The sequence below is a fragment of the Ammodytes marinus genome, assembly GCF_949987685.1.
Source record: "Ammodytes marinus genome assembly, chromosome: 17".
NCBI lineage: Eukaryota > Metazoa > Chordata > Actinopteri > Uranoscopiformes > Ammodytidae > Ammodytes > Ammodytes marinus.
Genome location: NC_137221.1, coordinates 1660373 through 1677315, shown reverse-complemented (window position 1 = coordinate 1677315; position 16943 = coordinate 1660373). Strand labels below are relative to the sequence as shown.

Here is a 16943-nt window from a genome sequence, read left to right as displayed (position 1 = left end):
AAAGTAACAGATTAGAATTAAACTTTGTTACATCACACTTTTCAAAAGGCAGTTAAAAAGGTTAATGGATAAAAAGCAAAGGGCATAAAATACATGTCACGTTCAAACATATTTTGCCCCATGAAACAATAGATTAAAGACAGGAATTGATAACAATGAGATTAAGACATGTATCACAAGGCTCAAACAAACAAAAAATCTGGAAAATCTCTCCGGTAATTGATCAGGTAATTAAAGCGGCTACGAGTAACATTTAAATATCTTTTAAACAGCCTCATGTTTCCTCTCATAATCATAAATTACCTTTAACAGCAAACGAGACCATCAGTGCAAAGAAAGACGTTTTTATATAGTTTTTATTGCTGCATTTGATCTGGTCGTACACCCAGTCCGATTTTCGGTTCACGCGTGCATGCTCTATGGTCACATATCCGTATCGGTCACAGATTTCAGTGTGGCGCAGGAACGTGAATTGAGAAGCCTATCCCTCCTGGTGAGGGAAGGGGAGCGGGAGCCTTGTTTGAGACAGTTGTTTGTCGTCATAATGACTGATAATGGGGCTGAACCATAAAAGAAAAAAAAGAAAATGCAATGAAGAAAAGCTAAAAGGGAGAGTGATAGTCGGGCGGGAGGGCGTTGCCAAGCAACGTATACACAATTTCACGCAGCGAAACTAGACTGCAGTTTTTACTCCTAAATGAATGAGCGGTAGCCTACTAAAACAAAGTTTACTTTGCCTCACCAGCATCATCAGATGAGCATTATTCATCGGAAATAGTCATTATTTACAACATAAACACATTACCTCATCGTGATCCATAGTAACTGCCATCTCTCGTTCATTCGCTTTGTGTGAGGACACGGGGACTCGTTCAGCTCCGTGAGAGGTGACAATGCATCAACTCATTGCAATCAGGTGTGTTTAGCACTTACTGGCATTAGTTGATGCTGTGTCACCCATAGACTCACGGAGCCAAAAAGAGTCCGGTGCCCTCACACTTTCAACACACGGACACGCACCATATTGCTTCCTGATTATTTGAATCTTGCACTCCCTGCACGAGCTACAAAACAGCTTCACGACAGCTGGCGTCGTAATAATACTACCGCTTTTGTTCAAAGGTGTCGCCAACGTGCCGACTTACTCGTAGTAGCTTTAAGAATGTTTCTCCAAACATCTTTTTTTTTTTTTGGCATTTTTATGCTTTATTGATGGTGTAGAGACAGAGTTGAAATGGGGCAGAGAGGGGAGTGACATGCAGAGAACGACCGCGGGCTGGAATCGAACCCGGGTCCGCTGCTGGCCGAGGCCCATGGAGGGGACGCCCTACCAACTGAGCTAAGGGCGCCCCCTCTCCAAACATCTTTAACTCTTTTCTTTAGGTTTTAGTCTTTTAAACTCACAGATCACAGATGAAGATGACTCTCTGTAAGTGGAGCTCAGGGTCTAAGGGAGGATGTCATATTGTGTACGGAATGCAAAGTCCACGAGGCAAATGTGTATTTGTGATATTGGACTTTGTTACAAATAAAACTGATTTGATTTGTAACCGCGGGATCCTGTACTGACTCTCCCTTCTAGAGACGACACAGAGACACTGAGGAACCAGGCCAGACTGTAAACCCAGGATAAAGAGGTTCAGTGAATGTGGTGTTGTAGGTGTGGATGTGGATCAGTGAGTCAGAGGAGACTCCATAGAAGGACAGAGAGCCAGCAGGACAGTCCACATACACTCCTACTCTGTTAGAGACAGTGGAGTAGGGGAGGAGTGTTATACTTTGATTGTGACAGACAGAGGACGAAGGGATGAGTGTTGGCCTTTGATTGTGACAGACAGAGTAACCACCACGATCAGAGCAGAACAGACTCCAGGACTGATCATTCTCTCCAAACCAGCAGCCTCTACAGTGTCCTTTCCTTCTGATTCCTCTGTAACTCACTGCTATATAAACCCATCCTCTCCACTCGACCTCCCAGTAATGGCGACCAGTCAGAACATTACTACACAGCAGCTGAGGCCTGCGGTCAAACCTCTCTGGATGATCAGGATATGGCTGCTCCTCCTCCACACGTGTCACCTTCCTTCCTGACAGTTTGAGGTTTCTGTTCACTGTGTTTGTGTCCAGTGTGAGTTCACAGGAATCTGATAGAGAGAGAAAGACACAACACAGCAGCAGTTATTAATCCATCATCTGTTCATTGATTGACAGTTTGATGATTATGAACATTATAAACACACTTACACTTCCTCAGACCTGGTGTCAGCCATTGGACTCCAGCAGGCTCCACCCTGAAAGGAGAGGGGGGGGGGGGGGTCAGACCAGTACACCCTCTTTCAGACGCACACATGGACACTACATTAGCTTGTGGCTCTTTTCCACTGGCACTTTGGCCGTGTTGAGTCAAACTGTGCTGCGCTGATTTACATTACCTCAATAACTGCAAATGGAAATGGAAAACACCCGCTAGGCTTGTTCTGATTGTGGATCGGATCGTTCATCAGCTATTGAAGGGATGGATGACGATAGTTTTTCCCAAGATGATTGAATTGCCTATGAAGTCACCTTTAAGTAACTTACTATCACAAGATGTTATATAAAAGTAATCACGCATTATACAAGTTAAAAGTAGTTTGACATGTGAATTAAAGCCGTAATTCACGACGCAGTTTGCCTCTGTGTTTCTTCCCATGGCCGACATAACGCATCTCAGTTTTTAATCTGATCACCAAACATTTGCTCTGCCCTCCATATAAGTAGCATATTTATATTATATTAAATAATTCCTATTTATGTTAAACATAACACGCTGTGATGCCGCTGTGTTAAGAGCGCTCTCGCGCATAGTTGATACTGACACCAAGCATCAACACTCGGCCTTTTTTAAAACGTTGGTTTGAAAAGAGAAGTGTTTCCCCCCGTTGTAACCTACAGTGGAGCTGCCCGCTGCTGAACTTCGTGCCCATAAGGCTGAGTGATTTATGGATTGATTTTTGCGAGAGAAGAGTTAAGAGAATGCAGAGCCGTGCAGCACCGGGCGCACTTCTTCTTCTTTCTTTTTTTTAATATGTATTGTAATATGATATATTTCGATGTTCAAACACTTTTATAAATGTTTATTCACGTAACTAAGTGTAGGAGAAAGTTTAAATGTTCTGCTATTTGAAAGCTCCACAAGGGGGCGCTTGTGGCGTAGTGGGTAAGAGCTGAAAGCCCGATAGCCCAACCACACCTGCTATGCTGTGCTGATGTAGCGCACCAAACTCTCCCTCCTCTATCAGACTGACAGCAGCCTCTTCAAACCTGAAAGTATCCAGTCTCCAGAGGGGACCGTCCCGTCCAGCAGACAGTAGCTCCACTCCTGAGTCTCCTGGATGGTTGTAGCTCAGGTCCAGCTCTCTCAGATGGGAGGGGTTGGAGCTCAGAGCTGAGGCCAGAGAAGCACAGCCTTCCTCTGTGATCATACAACCTGACAGACTACACACACACACACACACACACACACACACACACACGGAAACCAAAAAAATAATACATTTTCTTTCAATAGCTTCCATATTATGTGACCTAGTGTAAAATTATTCGAGAAAAATAGTACTACACAGGATGCATAGTCTGTTTTATGTTAATATTTTTATGGAAATGGTTTCTACAGAGCACAAACTCCCGATTAAGCCTTTAAATGTTCCTCTCTAAGTGCACCAGATTGATGCATTAAACTTTAAAAAGGTCAAATTTTTTTAGAGTTTATTAGGGGGCCAAGCCCGAGAAGGGCCTGGGACCGCGTTTTGCATAGCAACGCGGTTCCATAGCCCTGCTGGGCAGGGAACCCTATTGTTTTTGCCGGAATTTTTATTAAGGGGCCAAGCCCGAGTAGGGCCTGGGACCGCGTTTTGCAGAGCAACGCGGTTCCATAGCCCTGCTGGGCAGGGAACGCTATTGTTAGGGGGCCAAGCCCGAGTAGGGCCTGGGACCGCATTTTGCAGAGCAACGCGGTTCCATAGCCCTGCTGGGCAGGGAACCCTATTGTTTTTGCTGGGATTATTAGGGGGCCAAGCCCGAGAAGGGCCTGGGACCGCGTTTTGCAGAGCAACGCGGTTCCATAGCCCTGCTGGGCAGGGAACCCTATTGTTTTTGCTGGGATTATTATTTTTCTCTGCGTAAAAGTGGTGCTGCAGCCCAAACCGTAAAGGGTTGGGACATTCCACTTGCATGACTAGATCCAGGTCCGTGCCTGGTACGCAGACAAAAAAATTCAGACATGCCGGCCACTAGGTGGCGCTACAAAAAAAGGAAAACGTGTATAACTTCCACACCGAAAGTCCGACAGTCAAAAACTTTATATCCACAGATGCCCACAAGTCAGCTGCATCTTTTGAGATAGGCCACGCCCATTTGCATATATATAAATCTTTCGATACATCGCAAAAACTGTGTCAGTCACCAAAACATACTAATCCTACAGTTTTTGCCCGATTTGGATTAAACCAAAAGAATTATGCTCTACCAAATCCCATGAGCAAAAGGTGGACAACAAATTTTTCTACGACCATCGGAAGACCAAACGGTAGCGCTTTAAAGATTCGCGAAAATTCCTTAAAAAAAAAATAGAAAGGGGATTTTCTTGAAACTGAAGGGAGACTATCATGGGGCATACCTGAGCCTATGGAAAAAATATGGGCAAGAAATTCCTATGTGGGCCGGACTTATTAAAAAAAAGAGTTTTTCAATTTTTTTGCCTGTTTTCGCCATTTTCGAAGTCTTTAGGCGGGAAAATTCAAAAAAGTGTCTTTACAATGGAGAGGTTGACAATTTGATTTTGCTATAACTAAATTTCCTTAACCCTTTGGTGCTCTTGGGGACGTTTTTGTCCTTTCGCACTTTTTTTACGCTCTTTTTTGTGTATAACTTTGGCTGTGCTTATGTTAGCTGAAATATTTTTGGCCAGGGATTTTTTTTTTTCAAATATTTTGTTTATTTCTACTCAGCAACTTTGTACCATCTATTATAAAGGCTGTACACTTTTTTGTTCCTCTCAGCTCCCTACGGACGTTTTTGTCCCCTATTGACTCCCATTCAAAATGGCCTTTTTTCACCAATTTGATCCTGCTGTCATTACAGCATAAAATATTTTTTTCAATGATTTTATGCTTTCATCCTAGACACAAAGCATCAAAATTGATCATTTTCAACACCATCAAAATTTTGAGCCATTTCCCTATATTTGGCATAGGGTTGAATTACAAGCAATTTTCCAGGTTGTCGGTCCTGCCCCCCACAGTGCAATAGAAAAAAAAATTCAACCTAAATGGTGTGAGTGTGATGGTAGGGATGCTAGTGTGTGGTGCATATGTGTGTATTGAGAAAATATAGTGTGTGTGTTTGTGTACACACAGCCAAACTTTACAAACTCAAACGTGTATGGAAAAAATGGCTCAATTTAAACTTTATTTTTTCAAAACATAGCCATGATGACAAACACATGTAAATGTGATGATATTAGGCAATAATCCAACACTTAAGACACCAAAATTGCTTTTTTAGCCCTATCTAGCTCAATCATTTATTTTCTCCAGTTTTTTTTGAGGATCAAATATGCTCCCTAAAACCATTTTTGTACTTTTTTGTAATTTTTTAGAGTTGCAGGCCTAAACATAAGAAATATGAGAAATTAATGGAAAGTGTGGATCCATATGGATACCTTAGGGTTGTGTCTGTGTGTGTGTTGTGAAATTACTGTGTGTGTATGTGTGTGTGTGTCTTTGTGCGTATGCATATGTGTGCAGCTGTAATGTGCAATTTGTGGGTTTTCAGGTGGCTGCAGGTTTACTTTGTTACTTTGTTGACATCATCAAAGAAACTGGAATTAAAAGGTCAAAAGCAACTAACAATGAATTAATATTTGATATGTATGTAAAGAGGTCAAGTGGGATAAAAGGTTTAAAAAAAAAAGTAGAAAAAAATATTACTGTATAATGTGTTTAGGGCAGTTTATAGGGAGGTCATGAGAGGGAGTATTTATTTGCATCTGTGACTGCACAAATACTAAACATGTATCAAAAGCAGTTTTATTGCAAATCATTAACATATCCTAGAGTCTAATTATCCCACTCAAAAAAATCCACTTTGCATCTATTATATGAGAAATTTTTCAATTATTGTGTTTTTTTTAAATAAAAATGGCTCACGTCATCACATAAGCTTGCATGTAAAGGGTTAAAAGCAATTACAAATGAATGAATATTTGATATGTATGTGAAGAGGTCAAGTGGGATAAAAGGTTTTTAAAAAAAAAAGTAGAAAAAAATATTAATGTATAATGTTTTTATGGCAGTTTATAGGGAGAGGACGTTTTTGTCCTCTAAGGTCATGAGAGGGAGTATTTATTTGCATCTGTGACTGCACAAATACTAAACATATATCAAAAGCAGTTTTATTGCAAATCATTAACATATCCTAGAGTCTAATTATCCCACTCAAAAAAATCCACTTTGCATCTATTATATGAGAAATTTTTCAATTATTGTGTTTTTTTAAAATAAAAATGGCTCACGTCATCACATAAGCATGCATGTAAAGGGTTAAAAGCAATTACAAATTAATGAATATTTGATATGTATGTGAAGAGGTCAAGTGGGATAAAAGGTTTGTAAAAAAAAAGTAGAAAAAAATATTAATGTATAATGTTTTTATGGCAGTTTATAGGGAGAGGACGTTTTTGTCCTCTAAGGTCATGAGAGGGAGTATTTATTTGCATCTGTGACTGCACAAATACTAAACATATATCAAAAGCAGTTTTATTGCAAATCATTAACATATCCTAGAGTCTAATTATCCCACTCAAAAAAATCCACTTTGCATCTATTATATGAGAAATTTTTCAATTATTGTGTTTTTTTTAAATAAAAATGGCTCACGTCGTCACATAAACTTGCATGTAAAGGGTTAAAAGCAATTACAAATGAATGAATATTTGATATATATGTGAAGAGGTCAAGTGAGATAAAAGGTTTGTAAAAAAAAAAGTAGAAAAAAATATTAATGTAGGGGAAGGTGGGGTGATTTGTGCAACTTTTTACTCAAAGTGATTTTAAAGTGAGGCCTTGACAGTTATGTCTCCAATTCAAATATGTACATATATTTCAGGATGTTGTGCATCCCTGGCAATAAAAACTTTGGATCTGGAATAAACTGTTTAAGAAATATAGCTTTCGGAAAAAAAGTTGTCTTGGGTTAGGGGGTGATTTGTGCGTCATTGTGTCACAATGACAAAGTCACCATCATCATCTTTCTGGCCATCTGAACTCTCATCAGTGGTGTCGTTAAGTGGAATTGAGATGTCACTCTCTCCTGAGCTACTGTAGACTATCACTTTCTTTTGGTGACCAGCGTATACAGCCATGCCACTGGCACAACTCTCAGAAATGTACTTTGCACTAGTTGCTCCGTGCTTGTGGAACCAACTGCCACCTGACAAATGTGATTCCCCCTACATTTCTGCCTTTAAATCAAGGCTCAAAACCCATATGTACACCCTGGTGTTTCCTCCCCATTAACCTCTGCACTACTTACTTACCTCTGCACTACTATCTGTGTTTATGTGGATGTATGGGCTTTACGTCTTTTATTTTGGTTATTGTTATTTTACCTTCATTGTTTACCTACTGAATGCACTATGTACAGCACTTTGGACAGTGCAAACTGTCATAAATGTGCTTTTATAAATACATTTTACTTACTTACTTACTTATAACTCACCCAGGCCCTTGCGCACAAATCACCCCATCCCGAGAATTTTGGATAATAGGCATGATGCAGCAATTTAGGGTTGACATTGTGCTAACTATATAGACTCAAAGTGTAGCATACCAAAGCACTAAAACATGTGTCAAATGTTTTCAAACTTGTCTATAATTGTTCAGACACAATAATCAAAAAACCTTGATCATGGAAATTTTACTTTGAAAGGCAAAACACAGTTTTTTGAGCTTAAATGTGCTTATATCTTATTCCTTGTGTCTCCCTTCTTTACAGGATGAGTCAAATGGATGGCTCTTCTTAAATATGTGGTCACATTTCCAATTTCTTCCACGGTTTTCTAGAAACAAGGGGTTTTGCAACTTCCAAAATGCACAAATCACCCCACCTTCCCCTATAATGTTTTTATGGCAGTTTATAGGGAGAGGACGTTTTTGTCCTCTAAGGTAACCAAGGCGTAGTAAAAGTTAAGGATACCCAAGGGTTAAACAAAAGGGGGCGCCAAAAACACACTTGAGCATCTTTCTCTGCAATTTTTTTGCCTTTTGGTCTATAACTCCCAAACCGAACATCCCACATTCAAAAACTTTACATCCCCGGATTCCGTGAAGCGAGGGGCCGGCGCCGCGGATGACGACGCCCGTTCCCGAGTCGCGTGGGAGGCTTGGCCCCCGTTCACAACTGCTTGCAGTTCTAGTTTATTTTGTCATTCTCAACGTGTGATCATGTTTTTTTAAGTGTTTTTAAGTGTTTTTCATAGAAATAACCAACCAAAAATCTTGCATCATCTGAAAAATTAATAACCAAAAATGTCGTACATGCACATACTCTCTATAAGCTCATGCCACCGGGCATGGAAACATTTCTAGGAGAAACACTGTATTGGAAATGAAAGGGTGCGCTATCAGCTAGCTATATAGCCAATTAAGTTACAGGTCAGAAGGATATATAAATATTTCCATGCCCTGAAATTATATTTCTTTTACCTCTTTTGGGGAGAAGGGGTTTGTCTTTCATATTTATCTGAGGGGGACAAATGCACATCTCCTAAATATTGAGTGGGACATATCTTCCGCATTGCCCCAAAAATCTACACCTTTGTAAAAACTAATGTCAATAAGTACATTAAAGATCATTTGATAAATCATTGTAGCAGACACAATCCTTCACATGTTAACTTCTTAAATGGTCATCAGTTGAACTGGTTGATAATCTGACCTGAGAATTTCCAGTTTACAGTGTGGACTCTTCAGTGCAGCAGACAGATGCTTCACTCCTGAATCCTGCAGGTCGTTGTTACTCAGGTCCAGCTCTCTCAGACTAGAGGAGGAGCTGAGAACTGAGGCCAGAGCTTCACAGCTTCTCTCTGAGAGGATACAGCCACTCAGCCTGGAGAGACAACAGTTAGGGAAAAAGTAGTACATTTTCAACTGTATCTTCTTGTTAAAAGATCTATATACAGTCATATGAAAAAGTTTGGGAACCCCTCTCAGCCAGCATTATAATTGACTCTGCTTTCACAAAAAAAAGATAAAAGTGGTATGTCTTTAATTTACCAGGAACAGCTAAGTACTGGGATGTTTTCCAAACAAAGATTTTTTGAAAAGCAGTATTTGGTTGTATGAAATAAAATAAAATGTGAAAAACTGGCTGTGCAAAAATATGGGTACCCTTGTGGTTTTGTTGATTTTAATGCCTGTAACAGCATGTAAAACTGATGACTTTAAACACAAAGTTGGTTGGATTATGTTGTTAAGCCTTGAACCTCATATAATTGTCTGTTTAATCATGGGAAAATGTATTTTAGGTGCATAAATGCAAGTTGCACTTCTCTTTGACTCTCTGCTGAAGTGAAACAGAATGGGATCATCAAAACAGCTCCCAAAAGATCTGAAAAACAAAGATTGTTCATTGTCATGGTTTAGGGGAAGGCTACAAGAAGCTTTCCCAAAGGTTTCAATTGTCAATTTCGACTGTAGGGAACGTTGTCAGGAAATGGAAGGACACAGGCATAGTGGCAGTTAAACCCAGGCATGGCAGACCAAGAAAAAAACAGGAGCGGCATAGGTGGAGGATTGTGAGAATGGTTGCACACAACCCACAGATCACCTCCAAAGACCTACAAGAACATCTGGCTGCAGATTGTGTATCTGTACATCGTTCAACAATTCAGCGCAATTTGCACCAAAACACCTGCTTTTTATAAAGACCAAATAACTTAATTTTTGTCTCATCAGTCCAAAGCATTTTCTTCCAATATGAATCTGGCTTGTCTAAATGATCTTTAGCATACTCCATGCAACTGTATCTGTGGCGTGGGCGCAGAAAGGGCTTCCTTCTCATCACCCGGCCATACAGATGTTTTGGTGCAAATTGCACTGAATTGTAGAACCATGTACAGATACACAATCTGCAGCCAGATGTTCTTGCAGGTCTTTGGAGGTGATCTGTGGGTTGTCTGCAACCATTCTCACAATCCGCCGCATATGCCGCTCTTGTACTTTTCTTGGTCTGCTAGACCTGGGTTTAACTGCAACTGTGCCTGTGTCCTTCCATTCCCTGACAACGTTCCTTACAGTAGAAATTGACAATTGAAACCTTTGGGAAAGCTTCTTGTAGCCTTCCCCTAAACCATGGCAATGAATAATCTTTGTTTTTAAGATCTTTTGGGAGCTGTTTTGATGATCCCATTCTGTCTCACTTCAGCAGAGAGTCAAAGAGAAGTGCAACTTGCATTTAGGCACCTAAAATACATTTTCTCATGATTAAACAGACAATTCTATGAGGTTCAAGGCTTAACAACATAATCCAACCAACTTTGCGTTTAAAGTCCTCAGTTTTACATGCTGTTACAGGCATTAAAATCAACAAAACCACAAGGGTACCCATATTTTTGCACAGCCAGTTTTTCACATTTTATTTTATTTCATACAACCAAATACTGCTTTTCAAAAAATCTTTGTTTGGAAAACATCCCAGTACTTAGCTGTTCCTGGTAAATTAAAGACATACCACTTTTATCTTTTTTTTGTGAAAGCAGAGTCAATTATAATGCCGGCTGAGAGGGGTTCCCAAACTTTTTCATATGACTGTATGTAAAAACGTATGTCAATCAGAAGATTGAAGATCCTTTGATAAATCCTCATAGCAGACACAATGTTTCACATGTTAACATGTTATGAACTAATATAAATAAAATGTTAAATGGTCATCAGTTGAACTGGTTGATAATCTGACCTGAGAGTTTCCAGTTTACAGTGTGGACTCTTCAGTGCAGCAGACAGATGCTTCACTCCTGAATCCTGCAGGTCGTTGTTACTCAGGTCCAGCTCTCTCAGACTAGAGGAGGAGCTGAGAACTGAGGACAGAGCTTCACAGCTTCTCTCTGAGAGGTTACAGCCACTCAGCCTGGAGAGACAACAGTGAGAAAAGAGTACAGTAAATACGCTTTTTTATTTTTTTCCGTTGCATGATGGCAATCATTTATTGGATAAATCCTACTCACAGAGCTTTGTTGGAGGCTTTGACCACTGGCAGCAGCCTCAGAAGAGCCTCCTCTGAAGCAAAGTATTTCTTCAGGTCAAACACGTCCAGATCTTTTTCTGATGACAGTAAGATGAAGACCACAGCTGACCACTGAGCAGGAGACACTTTATCTTTGGAGAGATAGCCTGAGTTCAGGGACTGTTGGGTCTCTTCCACTAGAGAACGATCATTCAGTTCATTCAGACAGTGGAACAGATTGATGCTTCTCTCTGCAGAGGGAGAATCCTCGATCTTCTTCTTGATGTACTGGACTGTTTCCTGATTGGTCTGTGAGGTACTTCCTGTCTGTGTCAGCAGACCTCTGAGGAGACCCTGATTGGTCGGCAGAGAAAGACCCAGGAGGAAGCGGAGGAACAAGTCCAGGTGTCCGTTTGGACTCTGTAAGGCCTTGTCCACAGCACTCTGGTAGAAGTGTGTCTCTGTAGATTCATGGGAGGATGTTTGTCCTTCTGACATCAGATTGACTCCAGAGTTGACGAATGTCAGATGGACATGAAGAGCAGCCAGAAACTCCTGAACGCTCAGATGGACGAAGCAGAACACCTTGTACTGGTACAATCCTCTCTCCTCTTTAAAGATCTGTGTGAACACTCCTGAAACGACTGAGGCTGCTGTGATATCGATGCCACACTCTGTCAGGTCTGATTCATAGAAGATCAGGTTTCCTTTCTGCAGCTGCTCAAAAGCCAGTTTTCCCAGAGACTCGATCATCTTCCTGGTCTCTGGACTCCAGTGTGGATCTGTCTCAGCTCCTTCATCATACTTGACGTTCTTCAGTTTGGCCAGAACCACCAGGAAATGGATGTACATCTCAGTCAGGGTCTTGGGCAGCTCTCCTCCCTCTCCGGTCTTCAACACATCCTCCAGAACTGTGGCAGTGATCCAGCAGAAAACTGGGATGTGGCACATGATGTGGAGGATTTGTGATGTCTTGATGTGGGAGATGATTCTGCTGGCCTGCTCCTCATCTCTGAATCTCTTCCTGAAGTATTCCTCCTTCTGTGGGTCAGTGAACCCTCTGACCTCTGTCACCATGCCAGCACAGTCAGGAGGGATCTGATTGGCTGCTGCAGGTCGTGTGGTTATCCAGAGGCGAGCAGAGGGAAGCAGTTTCCCCCTGATGAGGTTTGTCAGCAGCACATCCACTGAGGTGGACTCTGTGACATCAGTCAGGATCTCAGTGTTGTGGAAGTCCAGAGGAAGTCGACACTCATCCAGACCGTCAAAGATGAGCACAACCTGGAACTCTTTAAAGCTGCAGATTCCTGCTGCTTTGGTTTCAGTGAAGAAGTGATGAACAAGTTCCACCAAGCTGAACTTTTTCTCTTTCAGCACATTCAGCTCTCTGAAAGTGAATGGAAAAGTGAACTCTATGTCCTGGTTGGTTTTGTCTTCAGCCCAGTCCAGAGTGAACTTCTGTGTTAAGACTGTTTTCCCAATGCCAGCCACTCCCTTTGTCATCACTGTTCTGCTTGGTTCATCTCTTCCAGGTGAGACTTTAAAGATGTCTTCTTGTCTGATGGTTGTTTCTGGTCTGTATGGTTTCCTGGATGCTGTTTCAATCTGTCTGACCTCATGTTCATGATTGACCTCTCCAGTCCCTCCCTCTGTGATGTAGAGCTCTGTGTAGATCTGATTCAGAAGGGTTTGGTTTCCTGCTTTAGCGATCCCCTCAAACACACACTGGAACTTCTTCTTCAGGTTTGACTTGAGTTCACGTTGACACATTGCAATATTGGCTCCTAAAAGAACAAATATGAAATGTAATCAATAATTGGATGCAAAAATTAATGCTCCACGTTGACCTCTCAACATGGAAGGGTGAGGGCCCTTATAAGTGGGAGTTCAGTGTGCAGGGGCAGGATAAAACGGGTTACAGCACATTATGTGCATGTTAATATAAATTATAACCATCAGTGAACAACAAACGCTGTGAAATCTTGCTCAGAAACAAGTCAATTCTAAGATCCATGACTGTTAAGAAGCAAGGAAGACACAGCCATGATAGCAGTGCTGACCTTTGAAAAAAAGAGGTGTGACAATGAAGAGAAAGACATCATATAAGTGTCTATTCCCCCATAGTCTGTCTTACTTGCTTCCTGCTTTTCCTACTGTGTAGACGCTTTGCAGCTTGCTCCCTCTTCTACTTGCACTTTTTGCTTATATTCTTATTTTTCCTAGCTAATAAATTTAGCAGCAGCACCTGGATACATACACATCAATGGGACTGTACTTAATGTTTATGTTTATCAGGGTTTTTCCTGGCTCAGAATGGGCCTTTGGAGGGGTCAGTACACGGACCAACTTTTTTGGGTTCGCGACTATGTGCAACAGTAAAGGCAAACGGTTTGTGTATTTTAAGAGGGTGTGGGGTTGGGAGTTTCTGTCCAGATAAAGATCATTTCAGTCAGCCTGTCAATCACTGTGTTACCATGGAGCTCACTGACTGATAAAATCACGATAAAGAACCTGTAGAAATGAAGTCAAAATACTAATAATGAATAGCTATTTAATAATGTAATTGTTTCTAATTTATCAAAACCATGGAAATTGCAAGAAGGTAGGGCTGCTCGATTATGAAAAAATCATCATCATGATTATTTTGATTGACATTGTGTAATCACGATTAATAAAGACATTTAGTCATTGATTTAAGAACATCATGCATTTATTTAACTTTTAACAAGGTTGTTTCTATTAACACAATGATTTTGGATTTCAAACATAGGCCTAATTGAACTGAAAACAAGGAAAATAGAAATAGGCTAAATAAGTGAAACATATTTTTAATAATTGAATAAAATAAATGTCAAAATAAAAATGACTCGCGTGTCCGTGTGTGACTTATCTTGCACATTATTTTAGTCTGTTGTGAGTCTGAAGTGTTTTCAGACAACACAATTAGTTTTACATTTCCTCTCGACCAAAGGCTGACTTACTGCCGTCCTCCCAAGTTTTTCAAAACACCCGGCAATGCGCAACATCTCCCTACTTCTCCGAAAGCTAAACTATCAGGTGAGGGAGGGGCCGGGCGGAGCGCACAGCAAAAGGGTTCGCTGCATTTACAAGCCTACATGCCCCGGCGTGCGGAAAAATTATAGTTTGATTACGATTATTTTGTTTTCATGATTGAGGGAAGCCGTAATAGTAATCGAAATTGAAATTCAAGTTATTGCCCAACCCCTCAAGAAGGATGACTTAAATTGGGCTGAATCTGGAGAGGTTTTAAATAGCTATATTTATTCTCAAATTGTATAATTTTGGCGCTGGTGATTTTCCTTTGGCGCTCGGTAAATCCTCTTTGGGGGGCGCCAAAAATTTCTCTATGCAGGAAAAACCCTGTTTATAGATACTACAGGCATTTTTAGATACTTTTAGGACTTTTACGTAGGCCCCCTAACAACCAACAGGACAAGCCTGTGGTGACTGAAAGCGAGGCGCTAAGCTAAAGCTAATTAGCAGCAAGATGCCTCCCTTATCAAACAAAGACTATCAAATACTCCTAAAGAGGATTACAGCACCGGAAACTAAAGTGAATCGATTAGAAGTGAACGTGGAAGTAAACTGACTATGTGGGAATGACACAACTCTACCAGTGTCTCAAAACAGTGGACAGGATTGAGCTAACACACAACTAACTAGCACCAGCAATATATTACTTGACCGACTTGCAAACTGGGTTGGACTTTCTGGCACTGTACTAAACTGGTTTGAATCCTACTTTTTGGACAGAGACTACTGTGTCAATAGGCAATTTCGCATCTTGCGGGGTTCCCCAAGGTTCCATTCTTGGGTCTCTTCTTTTTAACATCTACATGCTCCCACTAGCTCAGATTATGAATAAGAACAAATTATGTTACCATAATCATGCAGACAACACACACATTTACATAACCATATCACCAGGAGACTAGTTAGCTGGTACAACCAGTTAGCAATGCTCTTTTTAGCTCATAATTCGCACTGAAAAAGGCATTCATGGCAGCCATTAAAAGCCCAGAAGGGCTGCTGCTATACGCTTGTCGACACCGGAAGTGACGTCACATTGACGGAGCCTCCATATGAACAAACCAGGATGTGACGGATATAAAAGCAAGAGGCAAGATCAAGGAGCCATGTTATGATGAAATAAATAAGTAAACATGTAGCATACTGCATCCTAACTAGATTCTTTTTATGGTCAGATGTAGTATGTAGAATAGAAAAAAGAAAGAGGAGGAGATTTGGTACGCAGGGTAATGCCGACCGTTTTGGTCAGAAAACCCACACCCTTCCTATTCCTGCCGTTACTGCTTTAAGCTCTCCCTCAATACAGGAAACAGCAAATGGCAAGTTTTGAGAAAGATTTCACCTTTGTGAATTGCACATCTTTCAACTCTGCAACGGTATTCGCGTAAGAGCCAGACCCAGGATAAGTGGAGAGATTATATTTCCCCACTGGCCTGGGAACGCCCGAGGATCCCTCAGTAAGAGCTGGTTAATGTGGCCCGGGAAAGAGAAGTTTGGGGTCCCCTGCTTGATCATTTAGCCCCGCGATCCGTCCCGCAATAAGGGGAGGAAGATGAGTGAAGATGAGTGACAAAGCCTTATTTAACACATTTAATTATAAAATTCCTGCCGAGCATCTTATTTTTCAAATAAACTCTTTCCTGTTAAAGGAAAGACGTTTAAGTATCTGTACTCTTTACTGTACAATTTATGTTAGTGTTATGGTATCCCCTTTTCCATCTTACAAGACTTACCTGTTGGTTTCTTCACAAGCTCATTCTTCTTCATTTCGTCCAAAACCATATTGGTCACTTGAATAGTGTTTGTACTGTAGGTCTGCACCATCAGATCCACAGTGTCAAACCGGTCTGCGTTATCCAGTTGAATCTCACGGATTACTGGGAAGTCGCTCAGGTTACATGACAGAAACCACTTGAATCTTTTAAATTCCTCGTCTTTTAAATTCTCCAAAATTCTCAAGAGGTTCAATTTTGTTATCTTCATCTCTCCCTGCAAATTTCTGAGGGATACAAAAGAAAGTCATGTAAGAGAAAAATACCACTTACTTTTTAGATTTTAAACACTATCTAAACAGACTGGTTTGCAATTAAACTGGTCCAATAGTTTTTCTACAAATAGATCAGGATTTTTTGTCCTAAAATCACAAGAATGATTAGAGGAGGCTACCAGACACTGTGACCCCATGTACAGTCCTCCTGAGTAACTCAGACTTATACTATGTTTTAACTTTTAAACACTGATAATAAAAAACATAGAGGAAAATATCAGACTGCTGTTCATCTTTGAACCCAATAGGTTTACCCAAAGACTGGTTATTCTTAATGGAAACACACCTGGGTCCAGGTCCAGGCCTGTTGAACACACACACACACGCACACACACACACACACACACACACACACACACACACACACACACACACACACACACACACACACACACACACACACACAGCTTTGAGAGTGAATAATGATGGTGCAGTGATTTGAGTCATGGACAGTTAGAGATCCTCATGTCACCTCTGAGCTGTGGTCTGGCCGCCATGTTCCCCTCCCTCCTCTCTGTCCTCACTCTGATCCATAGCAGAGCCCACACCTTCACACACACTTTCACCTGGAGAGAAAACACAT

General features: G+C 40.9%; 2 protein-coding genes across 2 annotated transcripts in view; one reads left to right on the top strand and one right to left on the bottom strand.

Annotated features, from left to right (window-relative positions):
• The window catches only part of LOC307263823 (protein NLRC3-like), a 138150-nt gene that overhangs the window by 89833 nt on the left and 31374 nt on the right, over positions 1-16943 (top strand). The gene's annotated exons all lie outside the window — the stretch shown is intronic.
• On the bottom strand, positions 1579-16095 carry LOC307264033 (NACHT, LRR and PYD domains-containing protein 3-like; the record flags this gene model as incomplete). Its single annotated transcript, XM_080045358.1, has 7 exons — positions 1579-2144; positions 2245-2291; positions 3304-3477; positions 8977-9147; positions 10996-11166; positions 11264-13046; positions 16047-16095. 7 exons carry the CDS (start codon positions 16093-16095, stop codon positions 1579-1581), a joined length of 2961 nt encoding a protein of 986 aa, XP_079901484.1.